This window comes from Durio zibethinus, chromosome 24, assembly GCF_047325235.1.
Source record: "Durio zibethinus cultivar Kanyao isolate XHJ-2024 chromosome 24, ASM4732523v1, whole genome shotgun sequence".
NCBI classification, from domain to species: domain Eukaryota; kingdom Viridiplantae; phylum Streptophyta; class Magnoliopsida; order Malvales; family Malvaceae; genus Durio; species Durio zibethinus.
Window position 1 is genome coordinate 14,010,071 of NC_143185.1, and position 25,735 is coordinate 14,035,805.

The 25,735-nt window shown below is 33.5% G+C and overlaps 1 protein-coding gene and 1 pseudogene across 4 annotated transcripts in view; one reads left to right on the forward strand and one right to left on the reverse strand.

Moving 5' to 3' along the window:
• TOP3A (topoisomerase 3alpha) overlaps nt 1-25,735 on the reverse strand; it is a 44,637-nt gene that overhangs the window by 10,247 nt on the left and 8,655 nt on the right. For all 4 annotated transcript variants that reach the window (XR_016333027.1, XR_016333026.1, XM_022919117.2 and 1 more), the window contains 9 exons: nt 23,807-23,841; nt 21,432-21,561; nt 12,969-13,021; nt 12,797-12,896; nt 11,842-11,880; nt 11,288-11,366; nt 10,810-10,881; nt 8,813-8,884; nt 8,176-8,337 (listed from right to left, as the gene is read on the reverse strand). Coding sequence is in view for 2 of the 4 variants with exons in the window: in XM_022919117.2 (XP_022774852.1) it covers nt 8,176-8,337; nt 8,813-8,884; nt 10,810-10,881; nt 11,288-11,366; nt 11,842-11,880; nt 12,797-12,896; nt 12,969-13,021; nt 21,432-21,561; nt 23,807-23,841 (742 nt within the window). In the remaining 2 variants the exon portion in view is untranslated. The remainder of the gene's footprint in view (nt 1-8,175; nt 8,338-8,812; nt 8,885-10,809; nt 10,882-11,287; nt 11,367-11,841; nt 11,881-12,796; nt 12,897-12,968; nt 13,022-21,431; nt 21,562-23,806; nt 23,842-25,735) is intronic.
• LOC149511944 (uncharacterized) lies at nt 630-6,103 on the forward strand (annotated as a pseudogene).

Below are 25,735 nucleotides of genomic sequence, written 5' to 3' on the forward strand. Positions count from 1 at the left end.
CAAGAAAAGCACTAATTGAACGTAAATGGGTATTTACTATTAAGTACAATTTAGATGGTGGAACAGATAGACATGTGGGAAAATATTTAGTTACAACCGGTTGTAATCTATATAGCTGATTGTAATCTGTATATATTCGTATCCCTAAAATTGAGAATTTGTATCTCTAGAATTAATGACAGAATATCAGGATAGACAATCCCTTGATTATAGGGATCAGATTTAGGAATATTTAGTTTCCTAGTTTACCCTCTAGTTAGCTGTATTTAAACCTATGGTGTTTGTATGATTCAACAGACAAGCTTTTCTATACACTCTCAATTTTTTCACATGATATCAGAGCTTTAGGCTCTTCTTGGGAAAAAATTTTTTCAACCTTCACTGCTGAATTCTATTTCAGGCTTTCATAGCCAAATTCTATTAAGTCTTTCATACTCTTATTTTTCCTTTTTGGCCTTCATTGCCTAGACTCGTTTCAGTCCTAAGAAAGGTAACCATGTCAGAAATAACAGAATCTGCCGCTACTACTCGATTTGAGGATGTGACAACTAGTCAAACCACAGGAGAACTACAAAATATCCAAGCTGCATACAGATTGAATGGAAAGAACTACTTGAAATGGTCTCAGTTGGTTCAAACCTTTCTAAAAGGGAAAGGAAAATTGAGCCATCTTCTTGGCACTGGTCCTGAGAGAGGAGATCCAAAATTTGAGGCTTGAGATGAAGAGGATTCCATGGTTATGTCATGGCTGTGGAATTCTATGACACCAGATATTAGTGACACTTGTATGTTTTTGTCCACGGCCAAAGACATTTGGGAATCAATTCGGCAAACCTATTCCAAAGTTAAAGATGATGCTGAAGTCTATGAGATAAAGATCAAGACTGCAGCTCTCAAACAAGGGAATAAGTCAGTCACAAGAGTATGCTATTCTTCTTAAAAATCTTTGGCAAGAAATGGATCACTATCGATGCATAGAAATGAAGTGCAGTGAAGATGCAGCAACTTTGAAGAAATTTATTGAAAATGATCGAGTATATGATTTTTTTGTTGGACTTAATGTTGAGTTTGATCAAGTCAGAGTCCAAATTTTGGGAAAAGAGGATATGCCTTCTTTAAATGAAGTGATATCCATGGTTAGAGCAGAAGAGAGCAAAAGAGGAGTGATGCTTGACAGTCTGCATGTAGAAGGATCTACTATGGTTTCTAATGGTGGGAAGAACCAAAGCTTTGAACAATTACCAATCAATGAGAATGGGAAAGGTGATTTGGCTAAAACTTCAAATCATGACAATCTTTGGTGCACCTATTGCAAGAAGCCAAGGCACACCAGAGCTCATTGTTGGAAACTAAATGGAAAACCTTCAACTTCAAGCAAAGAATGGGGTTATAAAGGAGGACAGCCAAGAAATCAAGGACAAGCTCACATGACTGCAATGGAGTTAAACCAGGAGAAGTCTCAGGAACAAGGAGAGTTGGACAAAAAAGAGATTGAGAAACTGATAAGCCTATTGGGAACTCTTGAAAAGACTACCGGTGTATGCTCCTTGGCACACTCAAGTAAGGTCTCTAGTGCAGGTAAAGTCTCTAATTCTCATGGATTAAATGTCTCAGATATGTTTATTAAAAGTTCTTGGGTTATTGACTCAGGAGCCACAGACCACATGACACATTCTTCACAAAAGTTTTGTACATGTACCCTATGTCCTGGTAATAAGAAAATTATTGTTGCAGATGGTTCACTTACAACAGTGGTAAGATTAGGAGATGTTCAAATTAATCCCTCATTCGTTCTTAAAAATGTTCTTTATGTTCCTAGATTGTCTACTAATCTGATATCTATACAAAGACTAACTAGAGACATGAACTACAATGTGACTTTTTATTCCTCTTATTGTGAATTTCAGGATCAGGGTTCGGAGAAGAGGATTGGACTTGCTAAGGAGAAAAATGGACAATACTATCTTGAGACATCCAACAACACAAGTAATATCAAGAATAGTTTACCTTTGTCATTTTTTTCTGAAAAATCTTTCAATAAAGACAAAATATGGCTTTATCATTTTCGTCTTGAACATCTTTTTTTTAGAACTTTGAGAAACATGTTTCCTTCTTTGTTCAAAGAATTAAACGTTGAAGATTTTCCTTGTGATGTTTGTGAACTTGCAAAGCACAGACGTGTGTCTTTTCCAATTAATAACAAAAGAAGTTCTACTCCATTTTATTTGATTCATAGTGACATTTGGGGTTCCTTTACAATTCCTAATATTTCTGGTGCTAGATGGTTTGTTTCATTTATAGATGATTGTACCAGGATTTCTTGGGTTTTTTTACTTAAATCAAAATCAGATGTGAATAGTGTGTTTTTAAGCTTCCAAAACATGATCCAAAATCAATTTGAAGTGAGAATCAAGAGATTTAGGTCTGATAATGCAAGAGACTATGTCAACCAAAGTCTATCCACCTATTTCCAAAAATAGGGGATTATCAAGAGTCATCTTGTGTTAATACTCCACGTGACAGAGAGAAAAAACAGCCATTTCGAGCCTTCATTTTTAAAGCAAATGTGGCCAAATCTTACTAGGGGGAAGCTGTTCTCACTGCCACACACATTATAAATAAATTACCTTCAAAGGTTTTGGGATTTTAAACTCCTATAGAACAACTCTCACAATTCTATCCCAACCTTAATACCACAAACAACCTTACACCTAGGATATTTGGTTGTACATCATTTGTTCATGTTCACAGTCATAATAGGGAAAAGTTGGATCCAAGAGCAATTAAGTGTATCTTTGTGGGGTATTCATCAACTCAAAAAGGGTATAAGTGCTATCATCCTCATACCAAAAAATTCTATGTGTCTGCAGATGTCACTTTTGAAGAAAGTAAATCATTTTTTACTCAACCTTATCTTCAGGGGGAGACATCATTTATAGAAGATAAGGATAAAGACTTCTTTTTGCTTGACTTGTCATCTTCCTCCAAAACAGTTTTACCCATTAATTCTTTTGAGCCTACACCCATTTCTTCAGAGTCCAAATCAAACACTAATTCTAAATCCGAACCCATTCCAAACACAAAAGTTGTGACTAAGGATAATACTATTCTTGATTCTGTGAAGTAATTACAAGTGTATTCAAGAAAGAAAGTTCCAGCTCCTGAACCAATGCAAATCTAAGAACCTGATCCTAACTCTGGAAATGAGGTAATTACAGTCTTTGATTCTATTTCTCAAAATGAGTATGAATCTCCTAAAATTAGTGATTATGATCTGCCTATTGCCATTAGGAAAGGAACCAGAGAATGTACTAAACATCCATTATACCCAATCTATAATTTTGTGTCATTTAAAAAATTCTCACCATCCCATAAAAAATTTCTTATGAGCCTAAACACTATTTCTATTCCAACTACATTATCTGAGGCATTATCCAATGAGAAATGGAGGCAAGCCATGAAAATAGAAATAAAGGCCTTAGAGAAAAATAAAACATGGGAACTGGTAGAGTTCCCTGCAGGAAAACATCCAGTTGGGTGTAAATGAATTTTCATTGTAAAATACAAGGCGAATGGTACTATTGAAAGGTACAAGGCCAGGCTGGTGGCTAAGGGCTACACTCAAACTTATGAAGTGGATTATCAGGAAACTTTTACTCCAGTTGCCAAGATGAATACAGTTAGGATTTTGTTATCCTTGGCTGCAAATTACAATTGGCAGCTTCAACAATTTGATGTAAAGAATGCCTTTTTACAAGGTGATTTGGAAGAAGAAATATATATGAAAGTTCCACCAGGATTTGGAGGTCATCTAGAAGCAAAAAAAGTATGCAAGCTTAAAAAGGCTTTATATGGCCTTAAACAGTCTCCTAGGGCTTGGTTCAGGAGATTTGCCAAAGTGATGCTAGGAATGGGATATAAACAGAGTCAAGGAGAACACACATTGTTTATCAAGCACTCAAATTCAAAGTCACAATTCAGTTAGCATATGTTGATGATATAATTGTAACTGGCAATGATGAAAAAGAGAGAGAATCTCTAAACCAGTGTTTGGCTAGAGAATTTGATATAAAAGAGCTATGGAGATTGAAATATTTCCTAGGAATTGAAGTAGCTCGCTCACGGCATGGTATTTTTATCTCACAACAGAAATATGTGATGGATCTTTTGAAGGAAACTAGGAAGCTCGCATGTTAACCTGCAAGTACCCCTATAGATCCTAATCATAAGCTTGGAGAAGCTAATGAAAATGCTGCTGTGGATAGGGAGATGTACCAAAGATTAGTTGGAAGACTTATTTATCTTTCACATACTAGACCGGACATAGCATATGCTGTGAGTCTGATAAGTCAATTTATGCATAGTCCTAAAGAAGTGCACCTATAGGCTGTTTACCAGGTACTACACTATTTGAAGGCTAATCCTAGGAGAGGTATCTTGTTTAAAAGAAATTCAAGGTTGGTACTAAAGGCATATACAAATGCTAATTATGCAGGTTCGGTGATAAAAGATCTACCTCAGGCTACTGCACTTTTCTAGGTGGTAATCTTGTAACTTGGAGGAGTAAAAAACAGAATGTGGTGGCTAGATCAAGTGCTGAAGCAGAGTTTAGGGCAATGGCACAAGGAATTTGTGAACTACTACGGTTAAAAATTATCCTATAAGACTTGAAGATCAAATGGGATGGACCAATGAGACTTTACTGTGATAACAAGACTACAATAAGCATTGCACATAATCCTGTGCAACATGACAGAACAAAATACATTGAAGTAAACCGGCACTTCATAAAGAAAAAACTAGACAGTAGATTGATTTGCACACCATATGTATCAACCAAGGGTCAACTTGTAGATGTGTTGACTAAAGGTCTCAATAGTGCAACATTTCAAGAAATTATTTCCAAGCTGGGAATGGAAAACACCTATTCACCAGCTTGAGGGGGAGTGTGGGAAAACATTTAGTTACAATTGGTTGTAATCTGTGTAGCTTATTGTAATCTATATATATCTGTATCCCTAAAATTGAGAATTTGTATCTCTAGAATTAAAGATAGAATATCAAGATAGACAATTCCTTGATTATAGGGATCAAATTTAGGAATATTTAGTTTCCTAGTTTACCCTCTAATTAGCTATATTTAAACCTATGGTGTTTGTATGATTCAACAGACAAGTTTTTCTAAATACTCTCAATTTTTCCACAAGACCCAAAGCCCACCAAGTTGCAAAGGGGTTTACTCAAACTTTTGGAGTAGACTACACTGAAACCTTTGCTCCAATTGCTAAATTGAATACTATACAGGAACTACTTTCACTAGCTACTAATCTTGACTGGCCATTACACCAAATGAATGTCACGAATACCTTTCTTAGTGGGGAGCTAGTTGAAGAAGTTTATATGGATTTGCCTCCTGGGTTTGAAGGGGAATACAATGACAGAAAAGTATGTAAACTAAAGAAATCTCTCTATGGTTTAAAAGTCACCAAAGGCCTGGTTTGATTGCTTTGCAAAGTCAATAAGGAGACATGGTTCTAGTGAAGGACAAACTGATCATACTCTTTTTTTCAAACACTCAAAACATGGCAAAAAGACTATTTTAATCATTTATGTTGATGATATTACACTGATAGGCAATGACATTGAAGAAATAGAAAGGCTAAAGAAGACTCTTAGAAAAGAATTTGAACTTAAAGATCTTGGACAACTAAAATATTTTTTAGGGATGGAAGTAGCAAGGAGCAAGAAAAGCATTAATGTTTCCCAAAGGAAATATATGATTGATCTCATGAAAGAAACTAGTATGCTTGGTTGTAAACCAACTAATATAGATCCTAATGTGAAGCTTGGAAAGAAAGGAGGAATTCTGGTAGATAGGGGAAGATATCAACAATTAGTTGGAAAGCTGATCTACTTGTCTCATACAAGACATGATATTGCCTTTGCAGTTAGTGTAGTAAGTCAGTACATACACTCTCCATTTGAAAAGCATCTTGATGTTGTGTTTCGAATCTTAAGGTACTTGAAGGCTACACCTGGTAAGGGTTTGTTGTTTAAGAAGAATGAACAAAGAAATGTGGTAGCATTTACAAATGCAGACTAGGCAAGAACAATTGAAGATAGAAAATCCACCTTTCGGTATTATACGAAGGTTTGAGGTAATCCTATCACATGGAGGAGCAAGAAACAGTTTGTTGTTGCTCAAAGTAGTGCAAAAGTAGAATTTAGAGCTCCTGCACAAGGAACTTGTGAACTTATCTAGCTAAAGTGACATTTGGGAGAATTGAAAAATGGTAGCTGAATACCCTATGAAACTATATTATCTGATAATAAGGTTGCTATAAGTATTGCTCATAATCCAGCGCATCATGATCGAACAAACATGTGAAAATTGATAGCTTTTTGTGAAATAGAAGATTGATATGGGAGTGATGTGAATGACCTATGTTCTTACAAAGCAACAACTAGTAGATATCCTAACAAAGGGATTACATAAACCAAGTTTTGAAGCTCTTGTTGACAAGTTGAGAATGATAAATATCTATTCTCCAGCTTGAGACAGAGTGTTGACAGATTATGTATCAAATCAGGATCAATTTCTTGGTTTGTTAGGATTTGTAGTTTTGGTCTCTTATTTGTTTCCATTCTTGGATGATTTGTGTCATGATTTTGTGGGCTTTTTTGTGCATATCAATTCCTTCATATATTTGGAGATTTTTTTTTGTGGAAAAACTAAGAAATAAAACTGTATGGAAAACTAAGAGTAAAACTGAATGTATATTGAAAAATTGCTCATAAGGAATTATATAAGCACTTTAAGTTTATATACAACTAACTAGTGGGTAAACTACGAAACTAAATCTTCCTAAAACTAATCCTATAATTGAGGGATTCTCAATCTTAATTTTCTATCCTTAATTTTAGGGATGCAAATACTTAATTCTTGAGATACATATATAAATACACAAATTACAAGATTACAACCAGTTGTAAATAAGTGTTTTTCCACAGTATTAAACATCCAACTTAAAACCAATTGGCAAGTGAAAAGGCCCAACTTGAATATAAGACTACAAAAAATTGGATATTTATTAGATGCGGGATAACCCACATTAACAGAGCCCCCATCACGTGTAGGGGGAGATAGCAGAAGCCTACTCCGTGACAGATTTGGAAAGGGCAACAAAAGAAAATCCTGGCTCTAATACCATGTGAAAAAACTAAAAAATAAAACTATATGGAAAACTAAAAGTAAAACTGAATGTATATTGAAAAATTGCTCATAAAGGATTATGTAAGCACCTTAGGTTTATATACAATTAACTAGTGGGTAAACTAGAAAACTAAATCTTCCTTAAACTGACCTTATAATTGAAGGATTCTCTATCCTAGTTTTCTGTCCTTAATTCTAGAGATACAAATACTTAATTCTAGAGATACAAATATAAATATACAGATTACAAGATTACAACTAACTGTAAATAAGTGTTTTCCCACACTTTCAATAAAAAAAATACTCAAAGAACACTATTATTTTGTCTTTGATTACACTAGCTACTGTTTTTCCTTTTCTTTTGGATTCTAGGTTACATCAAGTTGTGCACAGGTCAAGTCTGTCCTTAGAGTCGAATATGTTGTAGCCACTACTAAGAAACAACTTATCACCTACAGCTACAAATCTTCCAATTTATGTTATATTTTTCTTGAAATAAATTCAATTAAATGAGATTTAAAGAAAATAAATGTGTCTATAGATATATAACTTAAGTTTATGATTGGGTGTTGTAGATATTTATTTCAAGTTTCAGCTTCTTTCAGGTTTGAATTGTTTTGGGGTTCAAAGTCACCTTGAATATGGTGGTTCAAGTTCAAGCCGCTTCAAGGATGGGTCATTCAAGTTTGGATAACTTCTTGTTACTGGTCATTTACTTTTGGATCAGGTCAGATTTCTAACTGATCAAGTAAGGCTGTTTGCCATCGGTCAACTATTGCCACCTCCAATTAAACATGATATTGAACAACAATAATGCAATATGTGCAACCTAGAGTGTTGTATTATACTCAAGCCTTCTGCAAGTATAAATTTAACTATTATTACTTCGATCAAGGAACAACACTTACTCTTCTCATGAATATTAAATTGATGAAAGGAAAATAACAATCCGTCTTGCGTACCATTTTGTGAGTTTGTGCGAGATCGAGAATTTCGGGAACCTGAAAACTGTGAAGGGCAATCATTTGAAGAATGGCCCATTTGCTGACAGTATAAGCAAGCACCCTGTCTGTTGCTACTTCTCTGGACATTGCTGGATGTTGTAGTGGGTCCTCTACCCCGTGCTGCATGACATATTAAACAAAAATCCTAATTTTTAAGTTCAATTAGAGCAAGATATGATTTCCTCAAGAAAAAAAGGGAATTTTAATATTAATTGATATTCATGTCTTTGATAAACACATGTTAATTTTCTGCCCTTGGTTTTCAAAAATACACACATAGACACTCAATGTTCTGATAAAGCACAAAAGGAGAATTGGGCATTATGAATTGCATGGATAAGATGCAATATAATGTAAGTAAAAGATTCAGCACAAATATGGTAACACCTAAGCAGAATATCAATTAAATGTTAATTAAAAAATCTTAAACTGGCTAAAACTAAACTGCTAATCAGTTCCTAAGGATCATAGAGAGATAATGACAATAATATGTGTTATGATTCATTACTTTCATCAACACCAATAGATCCATTAATGAAGTATTATTCTTTTTTGAACATTTTCAGGATTACTCCAGATAAACAAGTATACAGACCTGACATGCGAGAACCTGTTCCACAGATTTCAATCAGTTGTTTAAGAGTATCATCACAGCCACCAATGCAACCTAAGCATGTAGACAATAAATTCTTCAGCATTGACTTGGTACTAAGAAACAGCATTAAATATGAATATCGGTTGGGTACATGTCAGTTTGCATGTCTATGCACATACAAGGTGTAGATAAAATGGAAACATGTATATTGATGATTATCAATACAAGAAAAAATGAATAAGAAATAAATCCATATTGAGAACCTAAAAGTGTTCTATTTAGCAGAAGACGGTGAAATCATCCAAAACATAAACAATTTCATTTATGCTTAAAGGTATGGAATTCACAAGTTATTGAATTAAACTTCAATTTATTTTAGGGAAAGAGGAAGACTAGTAGATCACAGTTCTAGTATAACCAAATGGGCAATTGTTCATGGAGCCAACCATCACAATATGTAAGTTTTAAACTCTCTCTCTGTGCATTGGTAGTAGAGAATCTAGATGAAACTTATCAAAATACTTGTAAGAGACAACAAAGAACATCACTTCCAAGATAGCAAAACAACTTTTTAAACAAAATTTAATGAATTATTCTAACTTATCATTTGATATCTAATCATTTTGTACTCAACTAAACAGTGATGCAGCTGCAAAGGAGAGACTTTTTTTGGTGGGCAGGGAAGAGAAGTTGTGGAATAAAATATTATTTTCTGAAATATAAAGTCAAACAGTCTTTGTTTGATGATAAAAAATATTGTGTTAGAACAGTGATGAAATGGTTGTAGAAAACCCAGTGGTGCGATGTGCAGCTATTGCCTAAACCATTTTAAAAAAATTAAAAAGAAAGAAGTTTGTCAGAAAGGAAGATAAAAAAAATTAAGAGATTGAACTAAAAAAACACAATAATAAAAGGAAGAATTATTCACCTCACGAAACCAAAACAGTTCAACCTCTCATTTTGATTTTTATTCTCACAGCATTTTACTCCTCAATAATAAACAACTATTTTGATTTCAGCTGAGTACAGCAGCAAGATTGTTTCCTCTAAATAAAATAGCGTTCAATTTTGAAACTACAAAAAGATCTTATTATATTTTCACCAGTAAAACATAGCCAACACCAAGGCCAAAAGCCAACTAAGCTAACATGCTTCCTCCCATGACATCTATATAAATAAATAAATACACACAGATACAAGCAACTCATGAAAACTGAGCCAGTAGCATACAGATAACTGACAACTTTAATCGAGCAAAATCCACATAATACTTGCTTGAAATTGCACAAACACAATATGAAAGCTTCAAAAGACGCACACATACTAATAATGAATATTTTCTTTGCCCCACGATATTAGTCCATTTGTCTTTGAGTGATCAAGATTTCAGCTTTGACCTTTTATTTTAAATTTATCGTTAATTGAAAATTGCAGAAAAAAAAATCATTGGGAACTTTTAGTCAAAAGGTTTTCAAATTTTTGAAAATTTGTCAATAAATGTGCGAAATATCATTGGTAAAAATGAAAGCTTTTGACCACAAAAAGTCAAAATTAGACAATCATTTAGAAACAATACACACACACACACTAGAATTTAGGAGAATACATTTGTGTGTGCAAGTGTTGAATTTTTTTAAAGGAAAATTTAACTATTTAAGGCATGTGCGCATGCACACACATATATATAAATAACAAACAGAAGGAGAATCTTTAAAACACAATAAATTAAAATAAACATTTATGGAAAGATGATAACAAGAAACACTTATTAGAACCGGATAATGGAGAAAAATAATGGGACTATAGCACTACATAATTAAGAACATATAGGAGAAAAGAAGTTGAGATGGATAAGTTCAACTCACTTGAAATGTTCAAAAAAGAGGACCAATTTAACTTAGTCATTTGCATTTTGTATAGATATTCTAAAGATAATAAAAAGAACTCATGCAAGTTTGATGTAAAAGCCTTACATGTCATGGGAAATACACCCTTACCTAGATGATTGGCATTGAAGCCTGGTGGTATTTCAAGCTGGCGAAACTTAAATTGAATCAAGTAAACAGGACCTATCAGAAAAGAAAAAAGTGCATCATTAAAATGTATGTCTCAAACAAAAAAGCTGATGAACATACCGCTAAGAAGCATGAAGAATACAGTGCATGTCAATACACACTTTACTAACGTGGCACATCTGAATGAGCACCATGCAACAGTGACATAAAACAGGCGCAATCTGTTAGAAGTCCCCTGCAATTTGCTATGCTTTTAAAACTACTAGTATGACAATGAATCAAAACTTTGTCACAGAACTATAAAGACAACTTGGTATTGTCACATCTAGCTTAAAGCCCTCACCCTATAATTATGAATTGCAATGAATCTGTCCTAAATATTCACTGATCCTGAACAATCTAATCTGCACAGACAATCGCTGCTAGCTAAACTTGAAGAAATAAGATCACAAGTACATACCCGGATTGCAGGAGCTGCAAATATTGCTGGTTACTGTTGCTTCCAGTACAGATCCAGGGAGCCAAATAGCATTCCTACACTGATGAATGTACAGTGAAGAGGTGTTACGAAGTTGCATAGAACCCAGAGAAAGAGCAATAGTTCACATTAGCCTCATAAATCTGACCTAGTCTGCTACAATCATAGAGGTTGAGGAACACAAAAGGGAAAAAAGAGATCTTTTGCTGTCTCCTTCTCCATTCTGATGAAAATAACTTTTCTGGACTTAACATTACTCTGGAAATACCTTTTCCAACTTACCCAAAAGTACCATATTTATGTTTTCTCTTAAAATTATGCAACAAACTTAGGTTACTATACATGTTTTTTGTTTTCAAAACATTGAAAACCCAAAAAAAAAAAGAATAAAAGCAAATTTCGGCAACAATATTGAACAACACCTTAATCATCTATCTGGAACAAGTTTCAGTTAATGTTTTAAAATTACACTGACAGATTTATTAGCTTTTTAATCAAATCATATTTTAGACAAACAAATAAATCCAGGCACTGACCTGGGGAAAACCCAAGCATCCAACCATGAAATTGCCATCCTGTTGAAAAGAAGTATAATGGTTCATAAGAAAATGAATAACTCAACTGCTTGCCAGGAATACTGTAAAATAATATCAGAATTGAGTAAATATCACACACAGTAAGGCAAAATCATGAAAGAAATTAATGGGAATGGATATCATATGCACCAGAAAAATTAGGCTTAAAATTAAAAAAGTCAACATTTAAAGATGGCTACGCTGGATATTTGGCTATAGAACATGAATCTTTTCTCTCCAGTGAAATTTATGAAACATCTGTTATGTTTCAAATTATCAATTATTTCAACCTTTTTAAACCAGTACTCATGGTAATAACCACACATCCCAACAACATCTAAGGCCAACTACTAATCCTATGAAAGATTTAATTATTTATTTCCTTCATTTCAATAGGTGACATGGAATTGACAGCCTAAACCTATCCTAATCTAGCCTTTACAACATCCTTTGCTACTTGTTGCACAACAACCCAAGTCACTACACTATTAAGACAAAAAAAAAAACTGATTTGAAAACGCTTCAAAATTCACCTGACAGTAAACATACTGATCTGCACTGCAGACTAAAGGCAATAAACAATCAAAACATAGAAATCCATTTTGCACGACAAAAGACATTGATCCTTGAGAACTTCATCTTGCATGAAGTAAATATTGATGCTCTCACTTACCACAAAGCTCAATCAAGGGTCTGATCTACTACCAAATCTTCATAATTATGCATAACAAAAGTTACATCATCTAGGATACAGAAGAGAGAAAGAATGGATGACTTGACTTGAGATAATTACAAGCAAGAAAGAAGAATACTGCACAGAATCGCGACTAATGTCCAATTCAAAAACAAACACCAAGATATTATAAAACAGAGTCTCTATAACTTAAAAGAGGAATGGAATCAGTGTCATCCATACAAGATTTTTCTTCAGCACCATAGAAGATTCTTGGCAAAGACCACACTGCCTAACCACCTCTCCAGCTGTATGGTTGTCACCCCCAACAGCTCGATTTGATCTGCATAAGTAGTTAGCATCACATCATAACAGTACAATATTTTTTATTACAATATAGGGAGTTAATGAATACCTTTCAAAGAAAACAGCCATAGCTTCTAATAGCTTCACTTTGTTCAATCTTGCCTGCATATCATACTCAGCTTGTCAAAGACATGACATCAATCAAAAGCATATACGGACAAATCAACCAAACATCATAAATGTTTATACAGCATTAATTAAGCAAATCTATTGAAAATTTCAACAATGAAAATTTGATGGGAAGCACTAATTCCTCAGACACTTTATCTTCTCTGTGGAAAATCAGTCAAATTTATTGGCATATGATTCCCGCCAGAGTACTCACATGATAACTGATATTTTCACTGAAGAACCCAAAACATGAATGGGAATAGGCTCAGCCAAATTTCATAAAGGATATTGTGGGAAAACACTTATTTACAGCTGGTTGTAATCTTGTAATCTGTATATTTATATTTGTATCTCTAGAATTAAGTATTTGTATCCCTAAAATTAGGATAAACAATCCTTCAATTATAGGATTAGTTTTTTAGGAAGATTTAGTTTCCTAGTTTAACCCCTAGTTAGTTGTATATAAACCTAAAATTCTTGTATAATTCTCAATAAGCAGTTTTTCAATATACATTCAGTTTCCACATGGTATCAGAGCTTTAGGCTCTTCTTGGGAAGCAAAATTTTCAATCTTCATTGCCGACTTCTATTTTAGGCCTTCATTGCCGAATCCTGTTTAGGCCTTCATTGCCGAACCCTTTCAAAGAAAGATATCACTACCATCCAATTTGAGGAAATGTCAACTGGGAAAATCACTGGAGTACTACAAATGTCTCAAAAACAAGGAGAGTTCGACAGGGAAGAGATTGAAAAACTGAAAAACTTATTGAAAATCCTTGAAAAGCCTACTGTGGTATGTTCTTTGGGTAAGGTTTCTAATTCAGGTAAAGCTTCCGGTTCTCATGGATTAAATGTCTCGGCTAAGCCTATTACGAGTTCTTGGGTCATTGACTCAGGAGCCACAAACCATATGACACATTCCTCACAAAAGTTTAGTACATATAACATGTGTCCTAGTAATAAGAAAACTGTTGTTGCAGATGGTTCACTTACTACAGTGGCAAGATTAGGAGATGTTCAAGTTAATCCCTCGTTTGTTCTAAAAAATATTCTTCATGTTCCTAGATTGTCTACTAATCTGATATCTATACAAAAACTTACTAGAGATATGAATTGCAAAGTAACTTTTTATCCTTCTTATTGTGAATTGCATGACCAGAGTTCTAGGAAGATAATTGGACTAGCTAAGGAGAAGGATGGACTATACTATCTTGAGACATCAAATAACACAAGTAATATCAAGAATAGTTTACCTTTGTCATTTCTTTCTGAAAAATCTTCCAATAAAGACAAAATCTGGCTTTATCATTTTCGTCTTGGACATCCTTCTTTTGGAACTTTAAAAAACATGTTTCCTTCTTTGTTCAAAGGATTAAATGTCGAAGATTTTCATTGTGATATTTGCGAACTTGCAAAGCATAGACGTGTGTCTTTTCCAATCAGTAACAAAAGAAGTTCTACACCCTTTTGCTTGATTCATAGTGACATTTGGGGTCCCTCTACAATTCCTAATATTTTTGGTGCGAGATGGTTTGTTTCATTCATAAATGATTGTACCAGGGTCTCTTGGGTTTTTTTACTTAAATCCAAATCAGATGTAAATAATATGTTTTTAAGCTTCCAAAACATGATCCAAAATCAATTTGGAGTGAGAATCAAGAGATTTAGGTCTGATAATGCAAGAGACTACTTCAACCAGAGTCTATCCACCTATTTCCAAAAAGAGGGGATTATCCATGAGTCATCTTATGTTAATACTCCACAACAAAATGGAGTGACAGAGAGGAAAAACAGCCATTTACTAACCACAACCCGAGCCTTTCTTTTTCAAGCAAATGTACCTAAATCTTATTGGGGGAAGCTGTTCTCACTGCCACACATTATAAATAGGTTACCTTCAAAAGTTTTGGGATTTAAAACTCTTATGGAATTACTCTCACAATTTTATCCCAACCTCAATACCACAAACAATCTCACACCTAGAATATTTGGTTGTACATCATTTGTTCATGTTCACCGTCATAACAAGGGAAAGTTGGATCCAATAGCGATTAAGTGTATTTTTGTGGGGTATTCTTCAACTCAAAAAAGATATAAGTGCTATCATCCTCCTACCAAAAAATTCTATTTGTCTGCAGATGTCACTTTTGAAGAAAACAAACCATTTTTTACTCAACCTTATCTTCAGGGGGAGACTTCATTCATGGAAGATAAGGATAAAGACTTCTTTTTGCTTGATTTGCCCCCTTCTTCAACATTTACACCCATTAATTCTTCTAAGTCGAAACCTGTTTCTACTGAGCCCTAGTCAAACACTGAATTTAAGTCTGAACCCATTCCAAATACGGAAGATGTGACAAAGGATAATATTATTCTTGATTATATGAAGGAATTACAAGTGTACTCAAGAAGGAAAGTTCCAGATCATGAACCAATGCCAGTCCAAGAACCTGATCCTAACTCTGGAAATGAGGTAACTACAGTTTTTGACTCTGTTTCTCAAAATGAGCATGAATCTCCTAAAACTATAACTAGTGATTATGATCTGCCTATTGCCATTAGGAAAGGAACCAGAGAATGTACCAAGCATCCACTATACCCAATCTCTAATTTTGTGTCATTTGAAAAATTCTCACCAACCCACAAAAATTTTCTTGTGAGCCTAAACACTATTTATGTTCCAACTACATTATCCGAGGCATTATCCAGTGAGAAATGGAGGCAAGCCATGAAAATAGAAATTGAGGCCTTAGAGAAAAATCAGACATGGGAATTGGTAGAGTTGCCTAAAAGAAAAAATCCAGTGGGATGTAAATGAGTTTTCACTGTAAAATACAAGGCAGATGGTACTGTTGAAAGGTATAAAGCCAGATTAGTGGCTAAGGGCTACACTCAAACCTATGGAGTGGATTACCAGGAAACCTTTGCTCCAGTTGCCAAGATGAATACAGTTAGGATTTTGTTATCATTGGCTGCAAATTACAATTGGCAGCTTCAACAATTTGATGTAAAGAATGCTTTTCTACATGATGATTTGGAAGAAGAAATATATATGAAGGTTCCACCAGGATTTGGAGGTCATCTAGAAGCAAACAAAGTATGCAGGCTGAAAAAAGCTTTATATGGCCTTAAACAGTCTCCTAGAGCTTGGTTCGGGAGATTTGCCAAAGTGATGCTAGCAATGGGATATAAACTGAGTCAAGGAGATCACACATTGTTTATCAAGCACTCTGATTCAGGGAGAGTCACAGTTCTATTAGTGTATGTTGATGATATAATTGTAACTGGAGATGATGAAAAAGAGAGAATCTTTAAAACAGTGTTTGGCTAGAGAATTTGAGATAAAGGAGCTAGGGAGATTGAAGTACTTCCTAGGAATTGAAGTAGCTCACTCACGGCATGGTATTTTCATCTCACAACAGAAATATGTGATGGATCTTTTGAAGGAAACTGGGAAGCTTGCATGTAAACCTGCAAATACCCCTATAAATCCTAATCATAAAATTGGAGAAGCTAATGAAGATGCTGCTGTAAATAGAGAGATGTACCAAAGATTAGTTGGAAGACTCATTTATCTCTCATATACTAGACCTGATATAGCATATGCTGTGAGTGTGGTAAGTCAATTTATGCATAGTCCTAAAGAAGTGCACCTACAGACTGTCTACCGTATATTGCACTATTTGAAGGCCAATCGTGGGAGAGGTATCTTATTCAAAAGAAATTCGGGATTAGTTCTAGAAGCATATACAGATGCTAATTATGCAGGTTCAATAACTGATAGAAGATCCACCTCAGGCTACTGCATTTTCTTAGGTGGTAATCTTGTGACTTGGAGGAGTAAAAAACAAAATGTGGTGGCAAGATCAAGTGCTGAAGCAGAGTTTAGAGCAATGGCTCAAGGAATTTGTGAACTACTATGGTTAAAGATTATCTTAGAAGACTTGAAGATCAAGTGGGATGGACCAATGAGACTCTACTGTGATAACAAGTATGCAATAAGTATTGCACACAATCCTGTGCAACATGACAGAACAAAACACATTGAAGTAGACCAGCATTTCATAAAGGAGAAACTAGACAGTGGGTTGATTTGTACACCTTATGTATCAACCAATGGTCAACTTGCAAATGTGTTGACTAAAAGTCTCAGTAGTGCAACATTTCAAGAAATTATTTCCAAGCTGGGAATGGAAAACACCTATTCACCAGCTTGAGGGGAAGTGTGGGAAAACACTTATTTACAGCTGGTTATAATCTTGTAATCTGTATATTTATATTTGTATCTCTAGAATTAAGTATTTGTATCCCTAAAATTAGGATAGACAATCCCTCAATTATAGGATTAGTTTTTTAGAAAGATTTAGTTTCCTGGTTTAACCCCTAGTTAGTTGTATATAAACCTAAGATTCTTGTATAATTCTCAATAAGCAGTTTTTCAATATACATTCAGTTTCCACAGATATTCACAAAAAAACATGTGTAAAGGGTATTCACAAAAACTATGATAGCAAATATATATATAATGACCTACTTTCCCCACCCATCTCAATTATGTTTCTCCATTCTCCTCTAACATTCTCTCCCACTCTTTGCCTTGTGTAACTTAGATTTTTGGGTGAATTGCAGCCATGATCCATGACCTTTAAAAAAATTTTAATTTTCATCCATGACATTTTAATAGTAATGTTTTGCTCTACGTATCAATGTCGTTCATCTATTGTTAAGGTGTTAGAGAATTGAAAGAAATGTAGACATCAACTATTAAATGCAATTCAGGTGGTAGTATTTGATGAGATAATCCCACATATTGCCATGTGCCATGTGCCACATGCCACATCATGTATCCCTAAAATGTACATTTTCATCAAGTTTCTCAACCTAAAATAATGGATGGATTAAATTGAATTACTTGAAAGAGGTCAATGACGGAAATGTTGCACTTTAAAGGTCATGGATGGAAATAAGACATTTATGAAAGGTCACATATAAGTGTAGTTTACCCCATTTATATTCTACCATTTTACAGACACCAAATTGTTTGTAGTAGATATAAGTTTGGGTATAAGCAAACTTAAAATTTTAAGAAATGCCTTTACAGCCCATAAGCATGTGCAAAAGTGTCTTGGGATTCTACATTTCTATCATGCATTTTTATTCATCTCTTAAAAGAAAATTTTAAGGTAAATTTAGGAGATCTACTAAACTACAATAGTCAACTCCACTTCCATTATCAAACTTCATTTTGTATCAATTGGATCATGAAACTTAGAAAAGTATCCCGATTTAATCACTGCTTTAACAACCATTAAATACAGTAGTAGGATACTGATTTCTAGCCATATCAACATCCATGTCCCTTTTCTGTTTTTTTTTTTTTCTAGTTTTTCTAGAACCCATGCATACTCTATGCATGCATGCGCGTGTGTGTGTGTGCACGTGCGCATGAGTGCACCTTCTCTTTTTCCCCATGCCCATCATAGATCAACATCACTCCCAAGTTGGTAGGTCCACCAACTATCCATCTTTTCTCACATTTTAAACTTCTTTTACAGAAAACAAAATTCCCTTTGTCTCTCTTTCTCTCTCAAGTTCTTAGGAGCCAAGCCACCATTTTCTTTACTCCTGTTTTAGATCTTTACTATAATGAACTTTCAAATGTCACGAGACATAAAAAATCTTTTCAATAATTTTTCCTTTACTTTTTTATTATTGAAATAATTTTGGTAACTCAATATGTGATGCTTCTATTTCATACAAATTTGATGTGCTTAGTTGTAAGACACTATAATTATGAGGCCTAGTTTGTAATTATCTTGATTGTAAAATTAAATTTACAAATAGTAAACTTTCAACTCCTCATGACCAAGTATTTTTCCTAGTAGCTTCCCGAAGCTCTGATACAGCATCCAAGTCATTTTGTTACTTTAAGGCTGATTATGAGTTCAATAATTTTGAAGTATTGTTTTTATCTCTAAGTTTAACTAAGTAGCTAATTATAGTTACAACTCCTTAGACTTATTGGCTCCAACCTTTGTTTCTAACTTGAGCTTAGGTGTCCTTTATTCTACTTAGACTTCTGTAAACATAACTTCTTAATTTTGTGACGTTGAGGAGCTGATGCTTGATTCAATTCATAGCTATTGCACTCTTAGCTTTGGTTCTACTTAAATTGAGCTTCATGCTCTAATTTGACTAAATATAGCCAAAAGATACTTTTTTAGTGCAAAACAAAATTTTTGCATCATTCATTAGTTTTTTTTCCTGAGCAACATCCATTATTTAAAACTATTATTGATCATTGCTGTTAGTATACTTCATCATGCCACTGTTACTTGGGTTGCTTTAACTTAGTTTCGTGCCCTGGAACCTTTCTAGCCAATTTTGCCATTTTAAGTCTGTAACTGCATATTCTCCGCACTTATTTAGTATGCCAAACTCATTGTACATCATAGATACTAGTAAAATTGATCTATTGACATCATTAGAAACTTCCGCACCTGTAAATTAGATTCAAAAGATTTTCTTGTTTCATATGATAGTTTCATTAGAATTTGATGCTTTTAAACAACATTAAGATCTAGGAATGAGATTTCTCTTACATGGACTCAACACTCTAGGGTGCCATATCATTGTTGACACAACACAAGACAAGAACTGGTACACTATACGTGTCTTAAAAGAAATTGAAATTTTGGACCCGTCATCATCTTCACAAAAGTGTAATTTAAAAACCAGAGCCCAGGAAAAATTTAGATGGTCAGAAGAAAATTGTAGTTGCACCATCACTGTTAAGCCTACTGACTTCCAAGTTTCTGTCAAACAGTGCCTATCTTGAAAATGGCAACAGAAAAATTCAATTGCAACTTGATTTGTCACTGTGAGAAAGACAGAGAGACAAGGAAGGCAGGGAAGGAAGGATTTCAAATCTAGCAGTGTCTTTTACAGTTGCAACTCGAAGGACAACAAAAGGAATATGTTAGTTGGTGCTAAAGTAAATCCTACATTGATTAAGTTTGGGGTGTCCTAGGCACCTAAATATGAAAAGAGCCTCTTCACCTAATGCCTCAGTATTATATAGAAGCCAATCCTAAAATTTAAGAAAATGACAGATAGGGATTTCTTTGTATTTCAACTTGAGCTTGCAATTCTTCTGGCCTACAATCCATTCCAAAATATTTTCAACTCTTCATATTGGGTATAACAAATGAGTATATCTTGGCCTGGCCCACAAAAATAAATGGATTCTGTCTAAGGCATTTTTAGACCTTGGGCACTTGGTTGATTACACACGGTCCAACTTCAATTTGTGTTTAAGGATATTAAAAAGGAATTTAATGTTTTGACAGAAAAAAATTAAAATGAATCAATTAAAGAGATAAAAGGTTTTTTTTTTTTTATAAAGGGAAAATAGCAAAGAAATTCTATTCATATAAGGTATTGAATTTATATATTTTTCATAACATTTTTATGAGATTAATCCACATATCCATACCCAAAGTTTGACTCTTTTTAGCTAACTCCCTGCACCCAAAACTTCAAGCAAAAGATGAGTAAGATATTTAGTTAGATCCATATTGATAATTGTACCCCTATATGTAATTTAAACTATGATTATAAAAAGCAATACGTTTTTAGACTGATATCAGTTATTTTAACTGCTAAAGAAAGATATATGACTTTTGACCTTTCATATATCATGGGATCCTATATTTGCCCATTCTAATTTGACTAAAGGATGTTTGAATCTAAACCATAAACTTTGCATTATTGACATTTTACTATGGATCCTTTGTTTCTTGTATTTCTCCCTTAGATTCCTCTATTTCTTTCCCTTACCATCTAATTTCTTTCTTTCCCATTTCCCCCCTTTTCTTTTGCCCGTCATACATCATGAAAATCCAAATGGAGAAATTATATAATTTAGGACTCAATATGGTAGTTTATAAATTCATGAGTTTATATCTATATTTAGGTTATTTTACTTCAGTTAGTCTTACTTATTTACAAAGTGTTATAAATATTTATTTTCAATTTCAATTGCTTTCAATTATTTAGATATTATGAAAATAGAGATTAGAGTGTTGAGACATCCCCATGCTTATGCACTTCCTCAATTTCTTCCATTGCTCCCTCTGATTGCTTTGTTTCTTCCCCTTCTCCCTCTGATTTCTTTATTTGGTATCTTCTTCACCTGTCCCTGTTTAATTTTCTTATGTCACACGTTAAGATTTCATTTGTCTAAGCAATTCTTATCCTTCCCACTCCCTTCCCCAATTCCCCTCCTTTCTGCAACCAAAAATCTTATTAATTTGCAGATTTCACACTGAAACAATGATTCCTAGCATAATATACCCAGAAATAAATTCCGTGAGCAAATAAATATATACTAGCAACTTACATCTAAGAAACAAGCTTTCATCTGCTGCAAGCAAGTTGCCAAAACTTCATCTCTACTCTTGTTTCCTACGCTAACTTCTTTCATGTCGAACTCCATCATTGATCTAAGATTTGGTTTCCAGAGTTCATACCTGATTAAATATATTCCTTAATGAATAACAGAAGAATAGGTAAGAGAACAAACAAAGAAACAAGACTATCGCAATTATAATTCAACCACTTGCATGGGCCAAAAAATAAACTATCCCAATAGCATACACTTAGAGAGTGACTGCAATTGATGAGGCAGTCTGAGGAAATAATCATAATTTTCATTTTGGACATAATACATGCTTGTGAAAGATTAACTTCCAGAAACATAAACAGAGGTGCAGCTTAGCACGACCATCTTTACAACTTTGCAAGGCTAAACTATGATTCAGTTTTCATCTGAAAGTAGGAAACATATATATGAATTTTTATGAAAGATAATGTTATAAAAATCTTTAGAGAACAAAAATGCATAGCAACTGCAAATGTTGCATGTTCTTTAGATAAATTTATTAAAATTCTTGAAATAATTTGTACCCATGTATGCCACAGGTCAACACAAGGATTCTGTTTTCCAGTGTCTTACTCTTACAGTGACAATTTCTCCATAAAAGAAGTGTTCAACAAAACAGAAAAAGGAAGAAAATATGTACCACTTTTCCATATGCTTTACAACCCACTAATTGTATCTCTTAAAAACCACATTTTGAACTTGGAAAACAACTTGTATATAGCGGAATGCATCTCTTATATTTTGCAGTTAAACATCATTTTACAGGTTGATTCGATTTCCTTTGCAAAATCCAAAAAAGTAGTTCATGCATACGTGCTGTTAGATTGCTTTTTTTCTTTATTTTTTTTCACTTTTTTCCTATTAAAATTAAATCAAATCTTTCAAAAAGTGGAGAGAATTTTTAAAGATAATGGGGATAGAAAATAAGAAAATGGTAGTTTCAAATCTTTCAAACTCGCACATTATTTGTTAAAATAGGTTAATATTTTACATTGTCTTTATCCAAGCAAATAAAAAACTTTTTGTTTTGTGCATGATGCAACTGCTTATGAAGACCATGCAGTTACAGTAAACAGCAACTATAATGCTCACAATCTGACATAAGACATTCTATGTGTGCATGCATAGGGATGGAAGCCCAACCTGTGCCTGGTTCCGACCCGACCCGACCTTTTAGGGCCTTTTTTTCTTTTTTGAAAAAATCAGGTTTCAAGTCGACTCGGGTAATTGTATAATAAAGTCAGGGTCAAGTAATTGTATAACAAAGTCAGAATCGGGTTTTAGACAAAACTACCCCAACCCAATATATATATATATATATATATATTATTTTTTAATTATTTATTTTATTTTTATTTTTTTTATATTTATTTAATTTTATATTTACATTAAAAATAATATTTTATTAATTTCGAGTCGGGCAGGGTCGGGTACAATTTTATATAAGATTGGATCAGATTCAAACATAAAAATTTTAAAAAAAATCATTGGGTCAAGCAGGTCAGATCAGATATTATGGATATAGTCGGGTCAGGTTCAAGGCGAGCAAAACCCACCCCGACCCAACCCATTTCCATCCCTATGCACGTATCTATCCATTCCTGGTTTTATAAATATGCATGGGGAGCATCTTGTGCTACACTAAAGGTACTTGGTGATTAAGTTAAGAGTGTAAAGAGAATATGCTTCCAAGCAACGTTAAGAGAAAGAAAGAGAAAAGGGATGACAACAGGCAGAACCTGATGCACTGAGCCTGCCACTTTGGCTGCGCAAATTCTTCATGGTATCCAGGTAATGTTACAAGACTATTAAGTTACTTGTTTAGGGTTTAGCTATGAGGTTTAGCTACTTGTTTCTTCAGCAAATAATCAACCTGCTAATCATGTTAGAGGAATTAAAGATAAAGATCAATATCTATAACCACATACAGGCCAACACACAAGCTCTTAGAGTCTACCGGGAGAACGAGAAGAATTCTCAATAGTAATTTTATTGATATAAAGAACAATGGCCTTACAATGAATTCAAATGCCTTGGCTAAATAGACTTCTTCCCCAAGTAAAAGATGTTCTAGAATACCCTAACCTATACAGTCGCCTAATATGACAATTTTCACAAACGAAACCTTAAAATACTAAAAAGAGAAATAAATATAAACATTGCACTATATTACTATTAGAGATATATAATGCCACATATAAACATTATATGAAACTGACGAACCTTTGAACAAGCAAATAAGAGTTAAGATTCCATATATTATACTTAGCACTTTAATTTAAATAAACTGGCTTATCCAAAAATTAAAAAAAAAAATCAAATAAACTACTCACCCCATGTCATCATATCCCATAACCAGTGCCTCACCCTGAGATTACATCAGTCTCATAGTCAGTACCAATATAATATAGCTTCTGTTATAAATCTAATATTACAACACAGTAAGAAACACATTCTATTTAAAAAAAAAAAAAGGCCAAGAAGAGAAAATACCAAATTATGGTTTCATTGCATCCAGTGGTTATCCATTTATACATGATAAGGTTCACTTAGTTTGCTAGTATAAACGGAAATAACAATTATGATAAAAATGAAATATTTTTCTGAAGAACTCTACAATCAAAAGCACAAGAACAAAATTGTTTAACAACTTGGTCAACCATATAATCAAGATAAAAGGGTGAAAGTACAAATAATAAAACCCTCAAGATAACTATAAACAATAAACCCAAATCTAAGCCTTCTCTTACACAAAATATTGACCACAGTAATAAAGCTCCTTTTGCAAGGGGGCTTCCTACCAGCACACTAAAGTTAGATCGCATTAACGCAATGATAATCCATAGCACAGATTAGATTTACTACATTTTTGTTGTATGACAATTAAGTAAGCTTGCTACTCACTGATCATACTTAAGATCACCCATTGATGCTGTCACTCCTATTGTCTTGCGGCTAAAAATGTAAACTTTGTTCTTCTTTTTTGGTTAGAGAAGACCACTTTCAGAAAGTATCAATAATGAGTTAAGCAAGGCAATAGTCAATTGGTCAATATAGGCAGTTCAAGTGTAGATCCAGAGATAGTTTAAAACTTGGAATTTTTTCAGCATAGCTCAACCCATAACTTTGCCTAGAGATAGTTTAAAACTTGGAATCTCTAAATTCTGGAAACACAACTATCATTTAAGGTGCAAAACTTCTCATTCCAAGGACTTTGAGTGTCTATAATTTAGTTTCAACATATAGAAACTCTATAAACCACACCTTCCTAAAAATGTCCATTAGACTATGACAAGGGATCAATTTTCAAATATTTAGCATACACCTGCCTAGTTATCAAGGAATCCTTCCATCCACTATGAGACAGCTAAGTTAAAAATACATATATACATATATAGGCAATTTGGACAATTCCTTCAAAATAATGTTGCTTCCCAACCCCTATTTGAGTTTCCAATTTGATATATTACCTAAAACTGTGCCCTCACCAATATTTCAATTGTAATATTAAAATGACAAGATTGTTATGCAAACAGTAAGAAAAAATCAATCATGCTAACGAAGTTGAAATAGTAAAGTATTATGACTTAATTTCTAGTGAACAAAATCTTATCACTCCATTAGCTAAGTTTATGTTTTCTAACAATGCAAATTAAATGACAAGGTATGATGATATGGTATTAGCCACCTGAATTCTTTCTTTATAACCATATGTGAACCACTACAAAATCAAATATTTTAAAGAAACAACTTAGAGAAAGTTATTTATCATGTTCTATATAAATAAATATATATATATTATCATGCTCTACAAGTGATTTTCTTTTCAAAGCACAAAATGTGCATCAAAAATAAACTCAAAGTACAAAACCTTCATTCACCCAAACACCTGAGTATACCCATGTGGTGACTAAAGTTTTTTTCATTAAAACTCTTTATTTTTAGTGCATCCTTTACATTGATTTTATTGTGTAAAAATATATTATATTAATCCTTATTTAAATTTGTAAAAGAATTTTCCCTTGCTTTTAATCTAAACTATATCAAAGATTTACAAAATTTTTGTCATGTGATTACCAAATTTGAGACCCCTAAAAATTGAGTTTGTTTAGTTGGATCAATTTTATTTGTTCAATATCATTATTTACTTCAAAACTATTCAAAAATAAAATATAAATACTGTGTTTTTTATGAAAAAGAATATTGATAATTCTAATAGAAAATTCTCTTCATTTTAGTGCATGACATTATAAACATGCATT